General features: G+C 44.3%; 1 protein-coding gene across 1 annotated transcript; it reads right to left on the reverse strand.

Moving 5' to 3' along the window:
* Window positions 1-8,990: 8,990 nt before the first annotated feature.
* Window positions 8,991-15,688, reverse strand: LOC113247476 (putative butyrophilin-like protein 10). The gene is made up of 5 exons (XM_057307272.1): window positions 15,595-15,688; window positions 15,036-15,389; window positions 14,244-14,375; window positions 12,943-13,118; window positions 8,991-9,536 (listed from the first exon to the last, which is right to left on the reverse strand). The coding sequence occupies exons 1-5, from the start codon at window positions 15,686-15,688 to the stop codon at window positions 8,991-8,993; spliced, it is 1,302 nt and encodes a 433-aa protein (XP_057163255.1).
* Window positions 15,689-20,802: the final 5,114 nt, after the last annotated feature.

Here is a 20,802-nt window from a genome sequence, read left to right on the forward strand (position 1 = left end):
GATACACAAGCCAACTCTTAACCAGAATAAAGAGACATATAGATAAAAATATGTTAATAGTAGGGTACCTCAACACTCCACTATCAGCAATAGATAGATCGCCTAAGCAGAAAATCAACAAAGAAACGAGAGCTTGGAATGCTATACTAGACCAGATGGACCTCATAGATATATATAGAACACTACACCCCAGAACCAAAGAATACTCATTCTATTCTAATGCCCATGGAACATTATCAAGAATAGACCATGTTCTGGGTCACAAAACAGGTCTCAACTGATACCAAAAGACTGAAATAATTCCCTGCATATTCTCAGACCACAATGCTTTGAAATTGGAATTCAACCACAAGGAAAAATTTGGAAGAAACTCAAACACTTGGAGACTAAGAACCATCCTGCAAAGGAATGATTTGATAAATCAGGAAATCAAATATCAATGTAAACAACTTATAGAGACCAACAAGAATGAAAACACAATGGTCCAAAACGTATGGGACCCTGCAAAGGCAGTCCTAAGGGGAAAATACATAGCAATCCAAGCCTCACTCAAAAAAATAGAAAAATCTAAAATGCAGTTTTTATATTCTCACCTCAAGAAGCTGAAACAGCAACAGAGGAATAGGCTTAATCCATACACGAGAAAGCAGTTGACCAAGATTACAGCAGAGATCAATGAATTAGAAACCAGGAGCACAGTAGAGCAGATCAACAGAACTGGAAGCTGGTTCTTTGAAAGAATAAATAAAATTGACAAACCACTGGCTAGACTTATCCAAAAGAATAGAGAAAGGACCCAAATTAATAAAATTATGAATGAAAAGGGAGAGGTCACAACCAACACTGATGAAATTGGAAGGATTATTAGAAACTTTTATCAACAGCTTTATGCCAATAAATTAAGCAATCTGGAAGAGATGGAGGCCTTCCTGGAAATCTATAAACTACCAAGACTGAAACAGGAAGAAATTGCTTTTTTAAACAGACCATTTAATTATGAAGATATTGAAACGGTGATTTAAAACCTTCCAAAAACCAAAACGCCAGGGCCTGATGGATATCCCGGGGAATTCTACCAAATATTCAAAGAAGAAATAATACCTATTCTCCTAAAGCTATTTCAAAAAATAGAAACAGAAGGAAAGCTACCAAACTCATTCTATGAGGCCAATATTACCTTGATCCCCAAACCAGGCAAAGACCCCATCAAAAAGGAGAATTACAGACCGATTTCCCTAATGAATATGGACGCCAAAATCCTCAACAAGATCCTGGTTAATAGAATCCAACTGTACATTATAAGGATTATCCATCATGACCAAGTGGGATTCATCCCTGGGATGCAAGGGTGGTGCAACATTCGCAAATCTATCAGTGTCTTAGATTTTATCAAAAAACAAAAGAAACAGAAATTATATGATTCTCTCAATAGATGCAGGAAAAGCATTTGACAAAATACAGCATCCTTTCCTGATTAAAACCCTTCAGAGTGTAGTGATAGAAGGGTACATTTTTTTAAGCTCATAAAAGCCATCTATGAAAAGCCTACAGCAAATATTATTCTTAATGGGGAAAAGTTGGAAGCCTTTCCCTTACGATCAGGAACATGACAAGGATGCCCACTCTCGCCACTATTATTCAACATAGTAGTTAGAAGTCCTTGCAACAGCAATCAGACAACAAAAAGGAATAAAAGGTATCCAAATCAGCAAAGAAGAGGTCAAACTGTCTCTCTTCACAGATGACATGATACTCTATATGGAAAACCCAAAAGAATCCACTCCCAAACCATTAGAAGTTATAGAGCAATTCAGTAATGTGAGGGGATACAAAATCAATGCTCAGAAATCAGTTGCATTTCTAGACACGAAAAATGAGACTGAAGAAAGAGAAATTAGGGAATCCATCCCATTTACAATAGTACCAAAAACCATACGTTACCTTGGAATTAACTTAACCAGAGACGTAAAGGATCTATATTCTAGAAAGTATAAATCACTCTTGAAAGACATTGAAGAAGACACAAAAAGATGGAAAAATATTCCATGCTCATGGATCGGAAGAATTATCATAGTTAAAATGTCCATGTTACCCAGAGCAATCTACACTTTCAATGCTATCCCGATCAAAATACCAATGACATTTTTCAAGGAACTGGAACAAATTGTCCTTAAATTTGTGTGGAACCAGAAAAGGCCCTGAATCGCCAAGGAATTGTTGAAAAGGAAAAACACAGCTGGGGCATCACGATGCCGGATTTCAAGCTGTACTACAAAGCTGTGATCACAAAGACAGCATGGTACTGGCACAAAAACAGACACATAGACCAATGGAACAGAATAGAGAACCCAGAAATGGACCCTCGGCTCTTTGGGCAACTAATATTTGATAAAGCAGGAAAAAACATCCAGTGAAAAAAAGAAAGTCTCTTCAATAAATGGTGCTGGGAAAATTGGACAACAACATGCAAAAGAATGAAACTTGACCACTCTCTCACACCATACACAAAGAGAAACTCCAATTGGATGAAAGACCTTGATGTGAGACAGGAATCCATCAAAATCCTAGAGGAGAGCATAAGCAGCAACCTCTACGACATCGGCCAAAGCAACCTTTTTCATGACACATCTCCAAAGGCAAGAGAAACAAAAGGTAAAATGAACTTGTGGGACTTCATCAAGATAAAAAGCTTCTGCACAGCCAAGAAAACAGTCAAAAAAACTAAGAGGCAGCCCACAGAATGGGAGAATATATTTGCAAATGATGCTACAGATAAAAGACTGGTATCCAAGATCTTCTCAAACTCAATACATGAGAAACAAATAAACAAATCATAAAATGGGCAGAAGATATGAACAGACACTTTTCCAATGAAGACATACAAATGGCTAACAGACACATGAAAAAATGTTCAAAATCATTAGCCATCAGGGAAATTCAAATCAAAACCACACTAAGATACCATTTTATGCCAGTTAGAATGGCAAAAATTAACAAGGCAGGAAACAGCAATTGCTGGAGAGGATGTGGAGAAAGGGGATCCCTCCTACATTGTTGGTGGGAATGCAGGTTGGTGCAGCCACTCTGGAAAACAGTGTGGAGGTCCCTTAAAAAGTTAAAAATTGAGCTACCCTATGACCCAGCCATTGCACTACTGGGTATTTACCCCAAAGATACAGACGTAGTGAAGGGCCATATGCACCCCAATGTCATAGCAGTATTGTCCTCAATAGCTAAATCGTGGAAGGACTCGAGATGCCCTTCAACAGATGAATGGATTAAGAAGATGTGGTCCATATATACAATGGAATATTACTCAGCTATCAGAAAGAACGTGTTCTCAACATTTGCTGCAACATGGACGGCACTGGAGGAGATAATGCTAAGTGAAATAAGTCAAGCAGAGAAAGACAATTATCATATGATTTCTCTCATCTATGGAACATAAGAACTAGGAAGATCGGTAGGAGAAGAATGGGATAAAGAAAGGGGGGTAATCAGAAGGGGGAATGAAGCATGAGAGACTATGGACTCTGAGAAACAAACTGAGGTCTTCAGAGGGGAGGGGGTGGGGGAATGGGATAGTCTGGTGATGGGTAGTAAGAAGGGCATGTATTGCATGGCGCAATACTGGGTGTTTTTTTTTTTTAAAGATTTTATTTATTTATGTGACAGAGAGACAGCCAGCGAGAGAGGGAACACAGCAGGTGAGTGAGAGAGGAAGAAGCAGGCTCCCAGCAGAGGAGCCCGATGTGGGACTCGATCCCGGAACTCCGGGATCACGCCCTGAGCTGAAGGCAGACGCTTTAATGACTGCGCTACCCAGGCGCCCAATACTGGGTGTTATACGCAAACAGTGAATCATGAAATACTACATCAAAAGCTAATGATGTACTGTATGGTGACTAACATTACATAATAAAAAATTATTATAAAAACATAAAACATGGCTTTTGGGAAAAATAAATAAATAAAAATAAAATAAATAAATAAAATACCACTGGCATTTTTCAAAGAGCTGGAACAAATAATCCTAAAATTCATATGGAACCAGAAAAGACCCCGGATAGGCAAGGAAATATTGAAAAAGAGAAACAAAGCTGGGGGCATCACGTTGCCTGATTTCATGCAATATTACAAAGCTGTGATCACCAAGACACACCATACACAGAGATAAACTCTAAATGAATGAGAGACCTATAAGTTAGACAGGAATCAATCAAAATCCTAGAGGAGAACACAGGAAGCAACCTTTTTGACCTGGGCTGCAACAACTTCTTTCTAGGCATGTCTCCAAAGACCAGGGAAACAAAAGCACAAATGAACTCTTGGCACTTCATCAAGACAAAAGCTTCTGCACAACAAAGGAAACAGTCAACAAAACTAAGAGGCAACCCAAGGAATGGGAGAAGATATTTGTAAATGACATTTCAGATAAAGGGCTAGTACCCATTGGGGTCTCTAAAGAACTTCTCAAACTCAACACTCAAAAAACAAATAATCAAGCCAAAAATGGGCAGAAGTCATGAACAGACACTTCCCCAAAGAAGATATCCAAATGGCTAACAGACACATGAAAAAATGTTCAAGATCACTAGCCATCAGGGAAATTCAAATCAAAACCACATTGAGATACCACCTTACACGAGATAGGATGGCAAAAATTGACAAGGTGGGAAACAACAAATGTTGGAGAGGCTGTGGAGAAAGGGGAACCCCTCTTACACTGTTGGTGGGAATGCAAGTTGGTACAGCCACTTTGGAAAACAGTGTGGAGGTTCCTCAACTCATTAAAAATAGAGCTACTCTATGATCCAGCAATTGCACTACTGAGTATTTACCCCAAAGATACAGATGTAGTGAAAAGAAGGGGGACATGCACCCCAATGTTCATAGCAGCCATGTCCATAATAGCCAAACTGTGGAAGGAGCCAAGATACCCTTCAACAGACGTTGGATAAAGAAGATGTGGTTCATATATACAATGGAATATTACTCAGCCATCAGAAAGGATGAATACCCACCATTTGCATCAACATGGATGGAACTGGAGGGGATTATGCTGAGTGAAATAAGTCAAGCAGAGAAAGACAATTATCATATGGTTTCCCTCATGTGTGGAACATAAGGAATAGTATAGAAGACATTAGGGGAAAGGAAGGAGAACTGAAGGGGTGGGAATCAGAGAAGGAGGTGGTGCCAGGGTGGCTCAGTCATTAAGCGTCTGCCTTTGGCTCAGGGCGTGATCCTGGAGTCCTGGGATTGAGCCCCGCATTGGGCTCCTCTTCTGGGAACCTGCTTCTTCCTCTCCTACTCCCCCTGCTTGTGTTCCCTCTCCCACTGGCTGTCTCTCTCTCTGTCATATAAATAAATAAAATCTTAAAAAAAAGAGAGAGAGAGAAATCAGAGGAGACAAACGATGAGAGACTATGGACTCCAGGAAACAAACTGAGGGTTTCAGAGGGGAAGTGGGTGGGGGAATGGGCTAGCCTGGTAAAGGGTATTAAGGAGGGCATGTATTGCATGGAGCTCTGGGTGTTATATGCAAACAATGAATCATGAAACACTACATCAAAAGCTAATGATGTACTGTATGGTGACCATCAGATAAAAAAAACTAATGATGCATAGTTCTGGGAGAACTTCCCACCGGTTCTCCTCCATTCTTGTATCTTCTCCCTCCAGGGCTTTTGCTCCTCTGGTTTTCACTGACCACTGTGCCCCGTATCTTCTTCCACCCTCCTTGACTATGCAATCTCCTGGGTCTAGAAATCGAGAAGCTTCAAGTCAGAGGACAGAGCAGCAGCAGACTCCTGCTGCTGATTTAGAAAGTGCCAATAGCAAACTCTGCCCAGCTCCCAGGAAACCACCATTCTAGTCTCTGCCTCTGTAAGTTTGACTCTTTTAGATACTTCTTAGATGTGTAATCATGCAGTGTTTGTCCTTCCGGGGCTGGCTACCTTCACTTAGCATAACATCCTCCAGGTTCAGCCGCACAAATGGCAGGATTTCTTTCTTTCTTTCTCTTTCTTTCTTTCTTTCTTCCTTTCTTTCTTTCTTTCTTTCTTTCTTTCTTTCTTTCTTTCTTTCTTTCTTTCTTTTTCTTTCTTCCTTCCTTCCTTCCTTCCTTCCTTCCTTCCTTCCTTCCTTCCTTCCTCCTTCCTTCCTTCCTTCCTTCCTTCCTTTCTTTCTTTCTTTCTTTCTTTCTTTCTTTCTTTCTTACTCTTTCTTCTTTCTTCTTTCTTTCTTTTTCTTTCTTTCTTTTTTTTAAGGCTGAGTAAAATTCTGTCGCTTGTATATCCCACAGCCAAACATCAGTTATGCATGAATTAGTTCTAGAGGTTTGCTGTAGTCTGCAAAGTACATACAGTGAACAATTCTACGTTATGCACTTAGAATTTTGCTAAGAGGGTGCACACTGAAGGACACAAACTTTTGGACCTGATGGACACATCTACTACCTTGATTGTGGTGATTGTTTTGAGAGTGTATGCCTTTGTCCAAGCTCATAAAATTGTACTTAAGTAAAAAAAATAAAAAATAAAATGAAAAAATAATTAATGATGAACTATATGGTGACTAACATTATATAATAATGATAAAGATAAACAAACAAACAAACAAACAAACAATTTGGTAGAATTTCCCTGGGAAGCCATCTTGCCCTGGACCCTGTTTGTTGTGAGATTTTTGAATACTGATTCAATTTCTTTGCTGGTTATGGGTCTGTTCCAGTTTTCTATCTCTTCCTGTTTCCGTTTTGGTGGCTTATTTGTTTCCAGGAAGGTATCCATTTCTTCAAGAATGCCTAATTTGTTGGCATAGAATTGTTCATAATGTTGTCTTGTAATTATTTGTATTTCTGCAGTGTTGGTTTCGATCTCTCCTCTTTCTTTTTTCCTTTTTTTAAAAATTTTATTTATTTATTTGACAGAGAGTGACAGCCAGTGAGAGAGGGAACACAAGCAGGGGGAGTGGGAGAGGAAGAAGCAGGCTCATAGTGGAAGAGCCTGATGTGGGGCTTGATCCCATAACGCCGGGATCACGCCCTGAGCCGAAGGCAGACGCTTAACGCCTGCACCACCCAGGCGCCCCCGATCTCTCCTCTTTCATTCATGATTTTATTTAAAAGGTTGTTTCTCTTTACTTTTTGAGACATCTGGCTAGGATCTTTTAAGAAAAAAAAATTTTCTAGGTTCACTAAATTTATTTTAAAAATCATAAAACGTTTCTTACAAAAGAGCATTACATTCTGCACACTGCTCTGAATAGATGTCAGGGACAAATGGACTATTGTTACTTTTCCTCCCTGTCCCACCCCCCAAAATGTTACAGTGACCACAAAGTAAAAAAAAAATTTTAAATTATGTTCATTTAGCCAAAATATAATACATCATTAGTTTTTGATATAGTGTTCACTAGGGTCTTATCATTTTATTAATTCTTTCAGGACCCAGCTCCTAGTTTCATTGATTTGTTCTACTGTTTTATCAAACTTTATTCTTTCCCATTTTTCTGCTGGGTTTGGGTTTTATTTGCTGTTCTTTATCCAGCTGCTTTAGGTGTAGTGTTAGGTTGTATATTTTGGACTTTTATTGCTCCTTGAGGTAGGCCTGTATTGCTATATACTTTGTCTCATCCCAGAGGTTTTGAATTGCCATGTTTTCATTTTCATTTGCTTCTCTGACTGACATGGGAAGCCCTGCAATCTTTGTCTCAGCCTCCATATTATTCTGTACTGAATTACCATGGTGAGCATAGAGGAGACAAGTGACAAGGTAGACCAGATGTCCAGGCTGTTGTGAGTTGGGTGGGGGGGAAGGAGAGCAGGAGAAGGAGTAATGGGTAGGTAAGAGAGAGAAGACAAGAGGAGAAGAGGGGAAGTAGAGTAGGAAGGGAAGGAGAGGTGGAGGAGAAAAGGGCAGGGGAAGAGGACGGGAAGAAGGGAAGGGAGAGAGGGGGAGGTGGAATGAGGGAAAGGGGGAGGGGAGACGTTAGACAGGAATGGGGTGGTGGGAGAGAGGATGCGGGTATAGAGGGAGGAGGCTAAGGAGAGTTTGGGGAGGGGCGCCTGGGTGGCACAGTGGTTAAAGCGTCTGCCTTCGGCTCAGGGCGTGATCCCGGCGTTACGGGATCCAGCCCCACATCAGGCTCCTCTGCTATGAGCCTGTTTCTTCCTCTCCCACTCCCCCTGCTTGTGTTCCCTCTCTCGCTGGCTGTCTCTATCTCTGTCAAATAAATAAATAAAATCTTAAAAAAAAAAGGAGAGTTTGGGGAAGGAGAAGGTCAAATGGGTAGCAGAAAGGGAGGAGTGGAAAAGGGAAGACGAGGGGAAGGAGAGGGAAGAGGGGATGAGGAAGGCTGGCATTTACTGAGCAAATACTTCATGTCTGGCACTGGGCCCAATGCTTTGCAAATGCCCTCAAGTACATTTCAGAAAAGCACCTCACTGTGTGTAATGATATGGTGCTTTAGTCAGCTTGGGCTGTGTAACACGTACCATAGGCTGGGAGGTTTAAGCAACACAGATTTATTGTGTCCCTGTCCTGTGGGCTGGAAGTCCCAGATCCAGTTGTGGGTTTGGGTGGTTCTTCCCGAGGTCTCTCTCTCTCTGGTGTGTACATACCATCTCCACCCCATGTCCTCATGTGGTCGTTCGCCTGTGTGTGTCTGTGCCTTAATCCCATCATCTGATAAGGACTCCAGTCATACGGGGTCAGGGCCCATTCTAGTGAACTCCTTTTACCTTAACCACTTCTCTAAAGACCCCATCTCCAAATACAGCCCATCTTGAGGTCCTGGGGGTTAGGGCTTCAACATGTGAATTTGAGGGTACATGATTCAGCCCGTAATACATTGTTAGTATTCCACAGGGAAGGAAAATGAAGATAAGACAGGATAATTCAGAAAGGTGCACCCTTGTATGGGCCTAGCTGGCATGGAGAATGGATATGTCTCCCCCAAATCTATGACAGGCTAGAGCAGAGAGTTCATGGGTCTTGTTGGAGGAGGGTCCTCATGCTCTCCGGTACCTGGCTCTGAGGAGAGCTCACAGCCTCTGGGGGCTGGCAATCTGAGTAGATGATGAGGGGGGTGGCGTCGTGTGTCCAGAGGCAGAAGAATGGCCTCAGGGGCTCTGAGAAGGAGAGTCCAGAGAATATGTAGATGAGGGATCCATTGTCCACATTGTAGAAGGAGACTGTGCCAGCATCACAGTCCAGGAGAATGCCCACCTGATGCAGGGGCTCTGGAGGGTGCAGGCGAACTCTTGGGAAGGCAAGGGCCCAGAACGTCTTCTTGTACAGCTCCAGGGCCCAGAGTCCATGCTGGGGGGCCTTGGGGATCCTTCCCTTCCGATCCAAGCTCTCCAGACAGACACCCACGTTCCAGGCCTTCCTATGCCCCACCTGCACTTCCCAATAATACCTCCCAGCAGAGAACTGCTCCCGGGCCAGCACACAGGGGTCCTGGTCAAATCTGCTGGGAACATCTGGCAGCTCCTGGTCAAAGAACAGCCGCCTCACACTCTTCCCATCCTCAGACAGAGCGAGTTTGGGGCTTGCGGTGTCAGGGCAGGGATGGGCTCACTGTGGGAAGAGGAGAGGGTTAGGCTTGGGGGTTTGTGTCCCCAACCTGCGCTCCTGCATGGAGTGGACTCTAGTGCCTCTGGGTTAGGTGAAACCGCAGCCTCCCTGGGAGTCCCTGTGGTCCCCCTGTTTTCTGCCCAGGGCCCTGTGCAAACAGGCCATCCCAGTGCAGCTGAGGCAGCTCCAGGTGGGAGCCGGGGTGGATTTCTAGCGATGAGGGGACATGGCTGGCACACTGTGAGGTCTGCTTGCCCTCTTGTGCTGTGTGTCTCAGCACGTGTGTGTGTGTGTGTGTGTGTGAGAGAGAGAGAGAGAGAGAGAGAGAGAGACAGACGACAGACAGAGACAGACAGACATAGGGACAGAGATAGAGACAAAGACAGAATAAGAAAAGGAAAGAGAGATAGAGACATAGAGATGTAGGGAGAGAGATGGAGACAGGGAGAGGCAGAAAGAAATGGAGAGACAAAGGGAGAGAGATAGAGACAAAACAAAGGCAGAGAGAGACAGGGAGAGATAGAGACAGAGGGGCAGACAAGGAGAGACAGATAAACAGATGGAGGGAGAGAGAGATGGAGAAAGAAATGGAGAGACAGAGACAGGGAGAGATAAGGAGAGATAGACACAGACAGATAGATACAGGGAGGTAGAGAGAGGCAGAGAGACAGGCAGAGACAGAGAGAGATATAGAGAATGAGACAAGAAGAGACAGGCACAGATGACACAGGGAGAGAGCTAGAAAGAGAGACAGACAGAGACAGAGAGGACACACATGCTCTACTAACAAGGACCTTAGATTAATCCAAAACAACCCCCCCTAAAAAGCATTCTGCTTGATTCTCCACTCACCAGTTTCTTCCACAGCTGCATGGACAATAATTTTGAGGTTTTTCTTCCAGCTGTCTCCACAGAGGACACTTCTCATCATGTAGCATACTGGCCACTTTTTCTGGGTCATGTCCCATTCTTAACTCACTCTACTTCTCCCTACTGCATCGTATCTCTGGATTTCAGGGGTGAAGCTTCCCTTGGCCCTCCCACAACTTTCCACAGCTCTGCCTGGAGTCCTGCTCAAAGAGATCCTCAAATACCAGGTTCTCCAAGGATAGAATAATATTAAGTATATTAAGTGTAAATGGAGAACTTCCTCATTTACTTTCCTAATATTCAAGGCCAGATATATGCCATGGACCCCTAATTCCTATTTCCCATCCACATTTCTCCTGGGAGTTCCATACTTGTTTGTATATCTAGTGATTTATCTGATGTTCCAAGCTGGATGTCTGAAAACATCTCACTCTTGAGAGGTCTAAGATGATTTTCACTTCTTTGGCCTAAATCAGTCTTGTTTTGTCCCAAGACTTCTGTTAGTTGGAGACACCATGGGACCAGGAACAATTGCTACAAGGGTCACCTTGGGTTCTTCACTTTGCCTTGCCGATGCTGAACCCTGCTACTTGTGGCCCCAGGACCCATCTCAAGGCTGTTTCCTCTCCTCCATCAGTGCCTCTCCCCAGCTTAAACCCCCTCATTCATTCTGCACCGTGCTTCATGTAACATCCAGACCCCTACCTTGGCCTTCCAGGCTCTGCAGGTCTGGGCATCCAAAGCCTATTCACCCCATTGGATCCTCTTCCACAAGCCCAGCACACCACAGATGGCATTCTCCTTGCCGTGGTGGTGGGTCCACCCCTCCTCCTGGCAAGGCTGTGGTCCCACTAGGGTCACCTAGCCCTTCATTTAGATGATGCCATCCCAGCATCCCCAGGGCCCTGGACATCCTACATGAACGCTCTCTGGCCAACTTTATTATTGTATTCCAGTTCATTCCTATAATATTTACTCTGATTTTTTCTAGTTTTGGTTAATGAAAAATCACTGACTGATGGCTTGCATCCCCACATAGAATCTATGTGCCTTGAGGACAGGAGGAAGCCATTTCATTCACTAATAGATGGCTGGCTGCTGACACAGGAGGGGTCTGGTCACTATTTTATATGAATTAACGAGTTAATGAGTGATGATTGGCTTCTCTCTGTCGCCTTCTGAACCCTCGACAAGTGGCTGTGCTCAAACAGGTGTCCCCACTTTCCCTGATACCTCTCAGGTGCCTGGTTCATGGTCTGGAGTTATGGCCCTCCCAGTCCTAAGGGTTCCCTGTCCACGGCCAGACTCTCCTCTCTCCACCCCACACCTCCACCTAGATGGTGTCCCGGGGTAGAAAGTCCCTGGATCTGCACTCTCTGTGGTAACAGTGTCCTCCCACCCTGCCAGTGGCTGTGCCTCAGGAGAGCTGGCTGTCTTTCTGCCTAGGCTCTGAAAGTCTCTCTCTCTCCCCCAGGTAGTAAACAGGAGCTAAGTTCTCTCAGGGCAGCTGAAACTTGATGTTTAGAACCATGTGACTGTCATGAACCATTTAGCACAGCGCTTAGGCACTCTGGAACAGAAAGGAACACACACACACACACACAAGTGCCTGTGCATGCATATGTGCACACACAAACACACACATGTGAACATAAGTGTACAACAACCACACACAACACAAACACACATGCACACATACACACACATGCAGGGGCAGAGGCTTCCAGCACCCAGCATGGCCCTCAGCATAGATGACCTTGTCCTCTGTCCAGCCTACAATGAAACGGAAGATGTGGAACTGTGGGATTGTGCTGATCCATGGGGCCAGATCTCAAGTTCTGGGAAACTAAGTCAAAAGAGGACTTAATGAGTTCTAGCTGTGACCCTGGAAAGCCTGAACAAATACAAGTTCTTCGGTGCCCAATAAAACAGTAATCTGGGTCATTTTCTTCTAGGGAAGGCTTTGGTGGAGCATATCCTGATAGCCCTGCCTCCCCACGTCTGTCATGGAGACTCTGGGCTGTGCTCCCAGACTGGAGCCTGATGGCTATGGCCAAGGACACAGCAGGCGGGGAGGGGGGGAGTGGGTGGGTGAATGCAACAATGCATATTGATGATGGTCCCTGCACCCACAATGAGACCCTGGCACGTGCCAGGCACACTGCTGCATTTCTCACTTGAGCAGTTTCAGGATGCTCTCATCATCCCCAACTGATAGACACTCCCGGGTTCAAGCTGAGAGCTGTCTGTCTCTGTGATGGAGACACTCCAGCTTTCCCGAAGTCACCCACTGAAGAGCAGCTGCACACCTCTCCCAGATAGAGGATTTCACTGAGCATATGGTAAGTGGGCAGTCCCTGAGCTACGTCCTAGGCAGGCCTCTCCCATCCATCCCGTGCTTGAGGGTGCACATAGGAGACTTCATGCAGGGCTCCACATCTGTGCCCTGGGTGGAAGGGACATATCTGTCCTGCCGGGACCTGCTTACCTTGGGAGTGCTGCTTCTCTGCTTCATAAAGTCCTCTTTCAGCTGCACCATATTCCTGTCTTTCTGACATTTCTGGAAGAGACAGGTGGCTCCAACTGTGGCAAGCCCTGCCACAGTTAGGATCAGAGGCAGCACTGTCCTCCATGCCATTGACGGGAAACTTCTGGACAATGGAGCTAAAAGAGAGCCAGAAAGGCAAGAATCTCAGGGAAGGAGAGCACCTGTGTTCTTAGGACACACACACGACAGGGTTTGTGGGTCAGGGGACATGATGCTTATAACTAACCTGAAATGACTCAGAAATACTTGTGTGTTTGGTTGGACAGCCCTGGACAGATGCACAGGAGAAATGGTAAGCAAATGGCAGAAGCCACTGGGTGGCTCTCCACAGCATACCGCATGCCATTCTTGCAAATTTTCCATAAGCTTGAGGTTGTTTGGAAATGAAAATTATGTGCAGAGTGAAACTTCGAAGCCCCCAAGGTGTCCTTCAGAAGGTGAAGGTATAAATAGGTTGTGGCCCATCCAGACAATGGAATATTGTTTAGCACTAATGTGAAAGGAGCTATTGGTGCAGCCACTGTGGAGAGCCGGGTGGATGTTCTTCAGAAATTTGAAAGTAGAACTACCACATGCTCTGTCAATCCCACTTCTGGGCATTTATCTAAAGAAAATATAATATTTAACTCAAAAGTTATAAGCACCTCTATGTTTATTGCAGTGTTATTTACAATAGTGAAGATATGGAAACAACCCATCTGTCCATTATGGGCAAATGGATAAAGAAAAAATATATTTATACAATACAATAGTATTCACCTATAAATGAAAGGAAATCATGCAATTTGCAACAACATGGATGGACCTTGTGGGCAATTTGCTAAGTGATGTGGGTCATCCAGGAAAAATACTGTATGATCTTATGTATGTTTGAAATCTAAAATGAAGCAAAACAAGAAAAAACCCCAAACTCCCAGAAAACCAGAAATCCCAGCTCATAGATGCAGAGAAGAGATTGGTCATTTCCAGAGAAGAGAGATGGGGGTGGGTGTAATGGAGGATAAGGGGCAAAAGGTATGAATTTCCAATTATGAAATAAAGAAGTTCTGGGGAGGTGATAAACAGCAGGGCAACTGTAGTTAATGGTGGTGTGTTGTATCCTTGGAAAGTGTAAGAGAGTACATCATAAAAGTTCTCATCACAAGAAAAATATTTTGTCACCGTGCAAGGTATTGGATATTAGCTACCTATTGTCCAGGGTGTTCAGAGCTTTTGTGGCCTGAACAGAACAGAACACTCACGGGGAAGGTGATGGTTGACCATCTTCTTCTTCCGGAGGAGGGGGCTGGAGATGGAGCAGAAGAGGCCCCACACCTCCTTGTCCTGGATGGTCACATTGGACACCACTGCGAAGAGGCCTGTTGTTGGCGAGGCTGAGAGGCGGGTCATAGAAGGTAGGGCCTGTCCCCTGAAGTCTCTCCATCGTACCTGGGGCTCTGGGTACCAGCCCTCCGAGGTGCACTGTGCCCAGAAACCTTCACCCTGCACGGCTCTCACTTGGATTCTGGGCTTCAAGCCCAGCCCTGTGGGAAGAGACGCCCATCCCAGTCTCCATAACCACCAGGGCTTCCATCAGAAAAGTACAGATCCTGAGAATTCCAGCAGGGATTAGAGATTTTTCACTTACTACTGACTACTTACTCTGTGTAATGTTTATATGCCATATATTACCCTTGTTCCCAGAAAGCACAGGAAAAACAGAAAAGGCCCAGGAAGATCGAAAATCTTTCCTATACTGCACAATTAGTTTCTTTTCCTCCCTGTGTCTCTGTCTCTCTTTCTGCTTCTGTCCTTCCCTCTCTACCTCTGCTCCCCTCTTTGCGGATTGGCTCAGGAAAGGGAGAGAAGCAAACTTAGAAAACAAAGTCCAGTGTCCTGAACTGCGTTTCCTAAGAATCACTGCCCCTGGCGAAAATGTTACTGCATTTGTGGGAGGTGCTCAGGCTTGGGCCATAATGGGATGATCTGCACTGGGCTTCAGCTTTGGGGAGAAGCTCTGGGGGAGACCATGAGCCCCAGCAGCTTGCCCTTACCTGCCACTGTCAGCAACAGCCTGGCCTCTGCGGACACGGTGCCATCTTTGAAGTTGCAGTGGAAGGTCCCGTTATCAAAAACTGTGACATTGTGTATCTTCACTGTGGCTTTTCCCTGGTCCAGCCTAGCACTCAGGAAGGTGGTCCTTCCCTGGTACTCCCTCATCTGTTCTTCCTTCAGGTCTGTCCCATTCTTGTGCAGGTGCACGACTTGAGATGGCTGGTCCCTGTACCACCGAAGCTCCATGTCCTTGGCACTGATATTCAGGGACAGATGACATGGTAGCTCCACATTCTCCCCCAGCACAGCCAGAACGGTTTTGCCAGGCCCACAGACAGAGAAATCAGCTTTCCCTTAGGAGATCAGATCGGAAAGCCATGGTTAGGCTGGGTGTGAGGAGACAAGGGGCCCTCTCGCCCAGACCCAGTTTCTCCTGGAAAGGACTGCTTGGATCCTTGGCTGATGGCTGGTGTTGGAAGGTGCCAGCTCAGCCCCCTCTGGCATTCCTCTCCATACAGGGGGCATCCTCCTAGCATGGGGTGGGGGGAGCTCTCCTACCTTTTGCAGGGACACTGCAGGACAGGAGCTGCAGGATAATGAAGACAATGGAGCAGCTGGGTGGAAAGATGACTGGATCATGTGCATTTGCCATCCCTGCTGGGCACAGACATCAGAGGCTGAGTTAATTTCTGTCTCTTTCTCTGTCTGTCCCTCTTTCGTATGCTCTGTCTTTCTGTTTGGTGGGAGGTAAGACACCACTGGGAGGCTAATGGCAGTGAAGAAAACATGGCCAGGGGAGGGAAAGGTCAGTCCTCATTATCTTGACCCCTCTGGCTCCCACACAAGTTATTCGTCCTGGAGCTGGAGAGACAGCAGCTGTCTCCACCTGGTGCTGTGTCCATCTACTCTTGGATATCATTTCTGTTATCCTCATCTGTCCACAGAATGACTCAGACACATCTTCCAGCGAGTGGACTCCATCTCATCACGTACTGGTGTAAGAGTACTGCCTGATCCTGGCTCTGTTCTATCATGAGCACAGAGAACGCTGGGGGAGGGGAATGAGCCCTAGGGCTCCTTCGCTGTCGTGGCCTGAAGCTAAGACACACCTAAGCTTTACTGTTTATGGTGAATTCAGTTTCAAGGACACATGTTCTGAGATTCATCTGCCACGTTCTGGGTGATTTCACCCAGCAGAGCCTTGCAGGTGTGGTGTTTACGTAAAGTACAAGGAAGAATGTTGGCAGATGCTCTCATGCTCCTCAATGCTTGCTTTCCTTTGGTGAAAGCCCGTGGGGTCTCCCTGTCACTCAAGAATAGGGACAGGGGCACCTGGGTGGCTCAGTCGTTAAGCGTCTGACTTGGCTCAGGGCCTGATCCTGGTGTTCTGGGATCGAGCCCCACATCGGGCTCTTCCGCTGGGAGCTTTCTTCTTCCTCTCCCACTCCCCCTGCTTGTGTTCCCTCTCTCACTGGCTGTCTCTCTCTCTGTCGAATGAATAAATAAAATCTTAAAAAAAAAAAAAGAATAGGGACAGAGTGTGTGTAGAAAGTAAAGACATACACGAGAGCCCTTAAAGTAGGAAACACTCACCTGGCCCAAGTCCAGCTGTAGCCTTCCCAGGAAGCTTCTGGGAGTCTTGAGGGGGTCAGTTAGTTCTCTATAAGTCCCAGGTGGGGCATAAAACAGGTTTTCAGGCTGTGTTTGGATAGAGGAGCAGCGGAGTTTCCTGGTTTCTGTACAGTCCTCCTATTATTGTAAAAATACCAACTGCTCCTATTTTGTAGTTGCACCAAGAATAACAAATATACAAAACTAAGCACTTCCTGCTGGGTGTGGTCAACAGAAGTGAGCACACTGACTGTGAGGAACAAGACCCTGGTAGCAAGAGATAAGGGGAGAGAGGGGACCAAGCAAGGTGGTCCATGGAGCCCTGGGCGGGAGATACAGCTCTTGAGTGCTGGGATCTAGGCCAAGGGCAGAAGCTGGGGGATTCAGATAAAGTTGCTCCCTTATCAAAACACCTCCAGTCCTTGACAAGCTGGGCTATTTTCTTTGGGAAAGTTTCTCATGATCAGGTTGAAGTTGGCCAATTTCTGGCACTTCCCCTGGAGACTCCTATGGAGGAACTCAGGCAACCTCTGCCTTCCTCTCTGTGGCCATGGCAGTCTGTCTTCACTGGGGACTGACTTGGGCCAGGTCCAGAGCACTCACCTCATGTACCCCTTCCCTGAGTAAGACACTTGACTAAACCATGCCTGTGTTTCCCTCTTGTTGACTCACAAGTCTAGACATTTTCTGGGAGAGTTTCCCTATACAGAGGTATAGAGAAAGCTGCACGGCCTTCTTGGTGCTGAGGTGTTTAATTTAGTTTGGCAGAATGTTATGGAATGAAGGTTTGTGCTTCCCTTCCCAAAGTCGGTGCTCACACAAGGGCTGATGCTGCCAACCCAAACCCTCACCTGCATTCCCCTAGGCAGCGGGAACTAGTTGGTGAGGGAGTTGCTTCCCTTGTCTATATACACATGTAGAATTATGCCTGCCACTCATTTTCATCTCCCTATGCATTGCTTGAAGCAGATAATGACCTCAGTAAAACTCAGATACAACGTTCTTATGAATCAAAATGGAGGACTGGGGAGGTAACAACTAGAGGAGCAGGTAGGATTCTCAACCGTGATAGAGGCAGGTGGTTTCACTCATTTATGGAACATAGGAAACAGGAAGATCGTATGAGAAGAGGGGAAGAAGGAAGGAGGGGTAAACAGAAGTGGGACTGAACCATGAGAGACTATGGACCCTGGGAAACAAACTGAGGACTTCAGAGGGGAGGGGAGTGGGGGCACGGGATAGGCTGGTGATGGGTATTAAGGAGGGCACGTATCTTATGATTTCTCTCATCTATGGAACATAAGAACTAGAATGATCAGTAGGGGAAGAAAGGGATAAAGAAAGGGGGGGTAATCAGAAGGGGGAATGAACCATGAGAGACTATGGACCCTGGGAAACAAACTGAGGGCTACAGAGGGGAGGGGAGTGGGGGAATGGGATAGGCTGGTGATGGGTAGTAAGGAGGGCACATACTGCATGGTGCACTGGGTGTTATACACAACTAATGAATCATCAAGCCTTACATCGAAAACCGGGGATGTACTGTATGGTGACTAACATAATATAATAAAAAATAATTATAAAAAAAAAAAGAAATTGTATAAAGAAAATGTTTTGTATTTACGTGATGGAATACTAAGTAAAAAAGATTGTTAAGAAAAATGTGCTAAATCCATGTCATAGGAATACTATTAAGTTAAAAAAATCATGGCTAGATCTCAAAAAATAGTGTGGTTATAGAACAGTAAAATTTAAAATTTTTAAAACAACAAAAAAAATATCATATAAAAAATAAAAAAATAAAAAATTAAAAAATAAATAAAAAATAAAAATAATAAAAAATAAAAACTAAAAATTAAAAATATCAAAAATAATAAAATAAATAAATAAAAATAACAAAATAGAAAATAAAAATAATTTAAAAAAGAATGTTTTTATCAAACAGGAAATTAATGAAGAACTTAAGGAATTTATGGAAACCAATGAGAATGAAGACACATCAGTCCAAAACCTATGGGACACTGCAATGGCGGTCCTAAGGGGGAAATACATAGCCATTCAAGCCTCAGTCAAAAGAATAGAAAAATCTAAAATATAGACCCTATACTTACCCCTTTAACTGCTGGATATGGAACAACATAGGCCTAAGCCACGCATGAGGGGAGAATTACTTAAGATTAGAGCAGAAATCAATGGTTCTTTGAAAGAATTAATAAGATCGATAAACCACTCACCAGACTTATCCAAAAGCAAAGAGAAGGGACCCAAATTAGTAAAATTATTAATGAAAGGACAGAGATCACGACTAACACCAAGGAAATAGAAACAATCATTAGAAACTATTATCAATAACTATATGCCAATAAATTAAGCAACCTGGAAGAAATGGGTGCCTTCCTGGAAACTTATAAACTCTCAAAACTGAAACAGGAAGAAACTGACCACCTAAATAGACCAATAACCAGTAACAAGATTGAAGCAGTTGTCAAAAACCTCTCCAAAAAACGAGAGTCCAGCTCCTAATGGATTCCGTGGGGAATTCTACCATACATTCAAAGAAGAAATAATACCTATTCTCCTGAAGCTGTTTCAAAAAATAGAAACAGAAGGAAAACTACCAAACTCATTCTCTGAGGCCAGTATTACCTTGATCCCAAAACAAGGAAAGACTCCACCCAAAAGGAGAATTACAGACCAATATCTCTGATGAATATGGATGCCAAAATTCTCAAAAAATCCTACCTAATAGGATCCAACAGTACATTAAAAGGATTATCCATCATGACCAGTGGGATTCATCCCTGGGATGCAAGGTGGTTCAACATTAGCAAATCAATCAGTGTGGGAGAACACATTAATAGGAGAACAGACAAGAATCATATGGTCCTTTTTATTGATGCAGAAAAATCACTTGACAAAATACAGCATCCTTTTCTGATTAAAACCCTTCAGAGTGTAGGGATAGAGGGTACATTCCTCAATTTCATAAAAACCATCTTTGAACAGCCCACAGCGAATATCATTCTCAATGGGGAAAAGCTGAGGGGTTTTCCATTTACATCAGGAGCACGATAAGGATGCCCACTCTCACCATTATTGTTCAACATAGCACTAGAAGTTGTAGCAATAACAATCAGAAAGAGAAATAAAAGATATTCAGATTCACAAAGAAGAAGTCAAACTCTCTCTCTTCACAGATGACATGAAACTTTATGTGGAAAACCCAAAATACTCCACCCCAAATTATAAGAAACCCTTAAGCAATTCAGTAATGAGGCAGTTTACAAAATCAATGCACAGCAATTAGTTGCTTTCCTATACACTAACATTGAGACTGAAGAAAGAGAAATTGGAGATTCGATTCCATTTATAATAGCACCAAAAACCGTAAGATATCTTGGAATAAACCTAACCAAAGAGGTAAAAGGATCTGTACTCTAGAAACTACAGAACAGTGATGAAAGACATTGAAGAAGACACAAAAAGATGGAAAAACATTCCATGCTCATGGAAAGGAAGAATAAACATAGTTAAAATGTCTATGCTACCCAGAGCAATCTATTCTTTCTATTCTATTATTATTATTATTATTATTATTATTATTATTATTATTATACCTTAGTCACCATACAGAACATCTCTGGTGCTTGGCCTTGAGGTATGAAGCAGGGAGCCCAGAGTCTGCGGGCAAGTATCAGTAGATAAACAGAAGGGGGAGGGAGCCACCATACTCCTGCCCTGAGAAGGCAGAAGCCTCCCACGCTGGGAAGTGGCTGCAATAGCAGACCAGTAGCAGCAGGGAAACCAGACTGAAACCTGGAGCTTGGGAACACGTGAGCAAACTGTGTGCAGCTGAGGGTTTTAGAAGCACAAAGGGCAGAGATGTGCCTGGCCCTAGAAGCAAGGACTGGGAGAGTGGTTGTGGGGCGCACAAACCAGGACACTGTGGTTTCTTAGCAGCACAGACAGAAACAGAGTCAGTGTGGCCTGGAGAGCTCAGTGAGGAGCAGACTGTGATCTCTCTGTTCTGAGAGAGAGGTTTGGATACGGTCACTGCTCCTCTGACACTCAGAAGACACATAGAAAGCAGCCAGAGAACAAAAGCCTCCAAAAAGTGGTTCTCACTGAGCCCAGCCCCTCTCCCTCAGGGGGCAG

This window comes from Ursus arctos, unplaced genomic scaffold, assembly GCF_023065955.2.
Source record: "Ursus arctos isolate Adak ecotype North America unplaced genomic scaffold, UrsArc2.0 scaffold_5, whole genome shotgun sequence".
Lineage (NCBI taxonomy): Eukaryota > Metazoa > Chordata > Mammalia > Carnivora > Ursidae > Ursus > Ursus arctos.

Excerpts from the sequence above, each read along its gene's own strand:
- LOC113247476 (XM_057307272.1), bottom strand. The coding sequence starts at position 15,688 with ATGGCAAATGCACATGATCCAGTCATCTTTCCACCCAGCTGCTCCATT. Across the intron at positions 15,390-15,594 it reads CTGCAGTGTCCCTGCAAAAG|GGAAAGCTGATTTCTCTGTC; the intron begins GTAGGAGAGCTC and ends TGATCTCCTAAG. Across the intron at positions 13,119-14,243 it reads GGTCAACCATCACCTTCCCC|CTCCATTGTCCAGAAGTTTC; the intron begins GTGAGTGTTCTG and ends GCTCTCTTTTAG.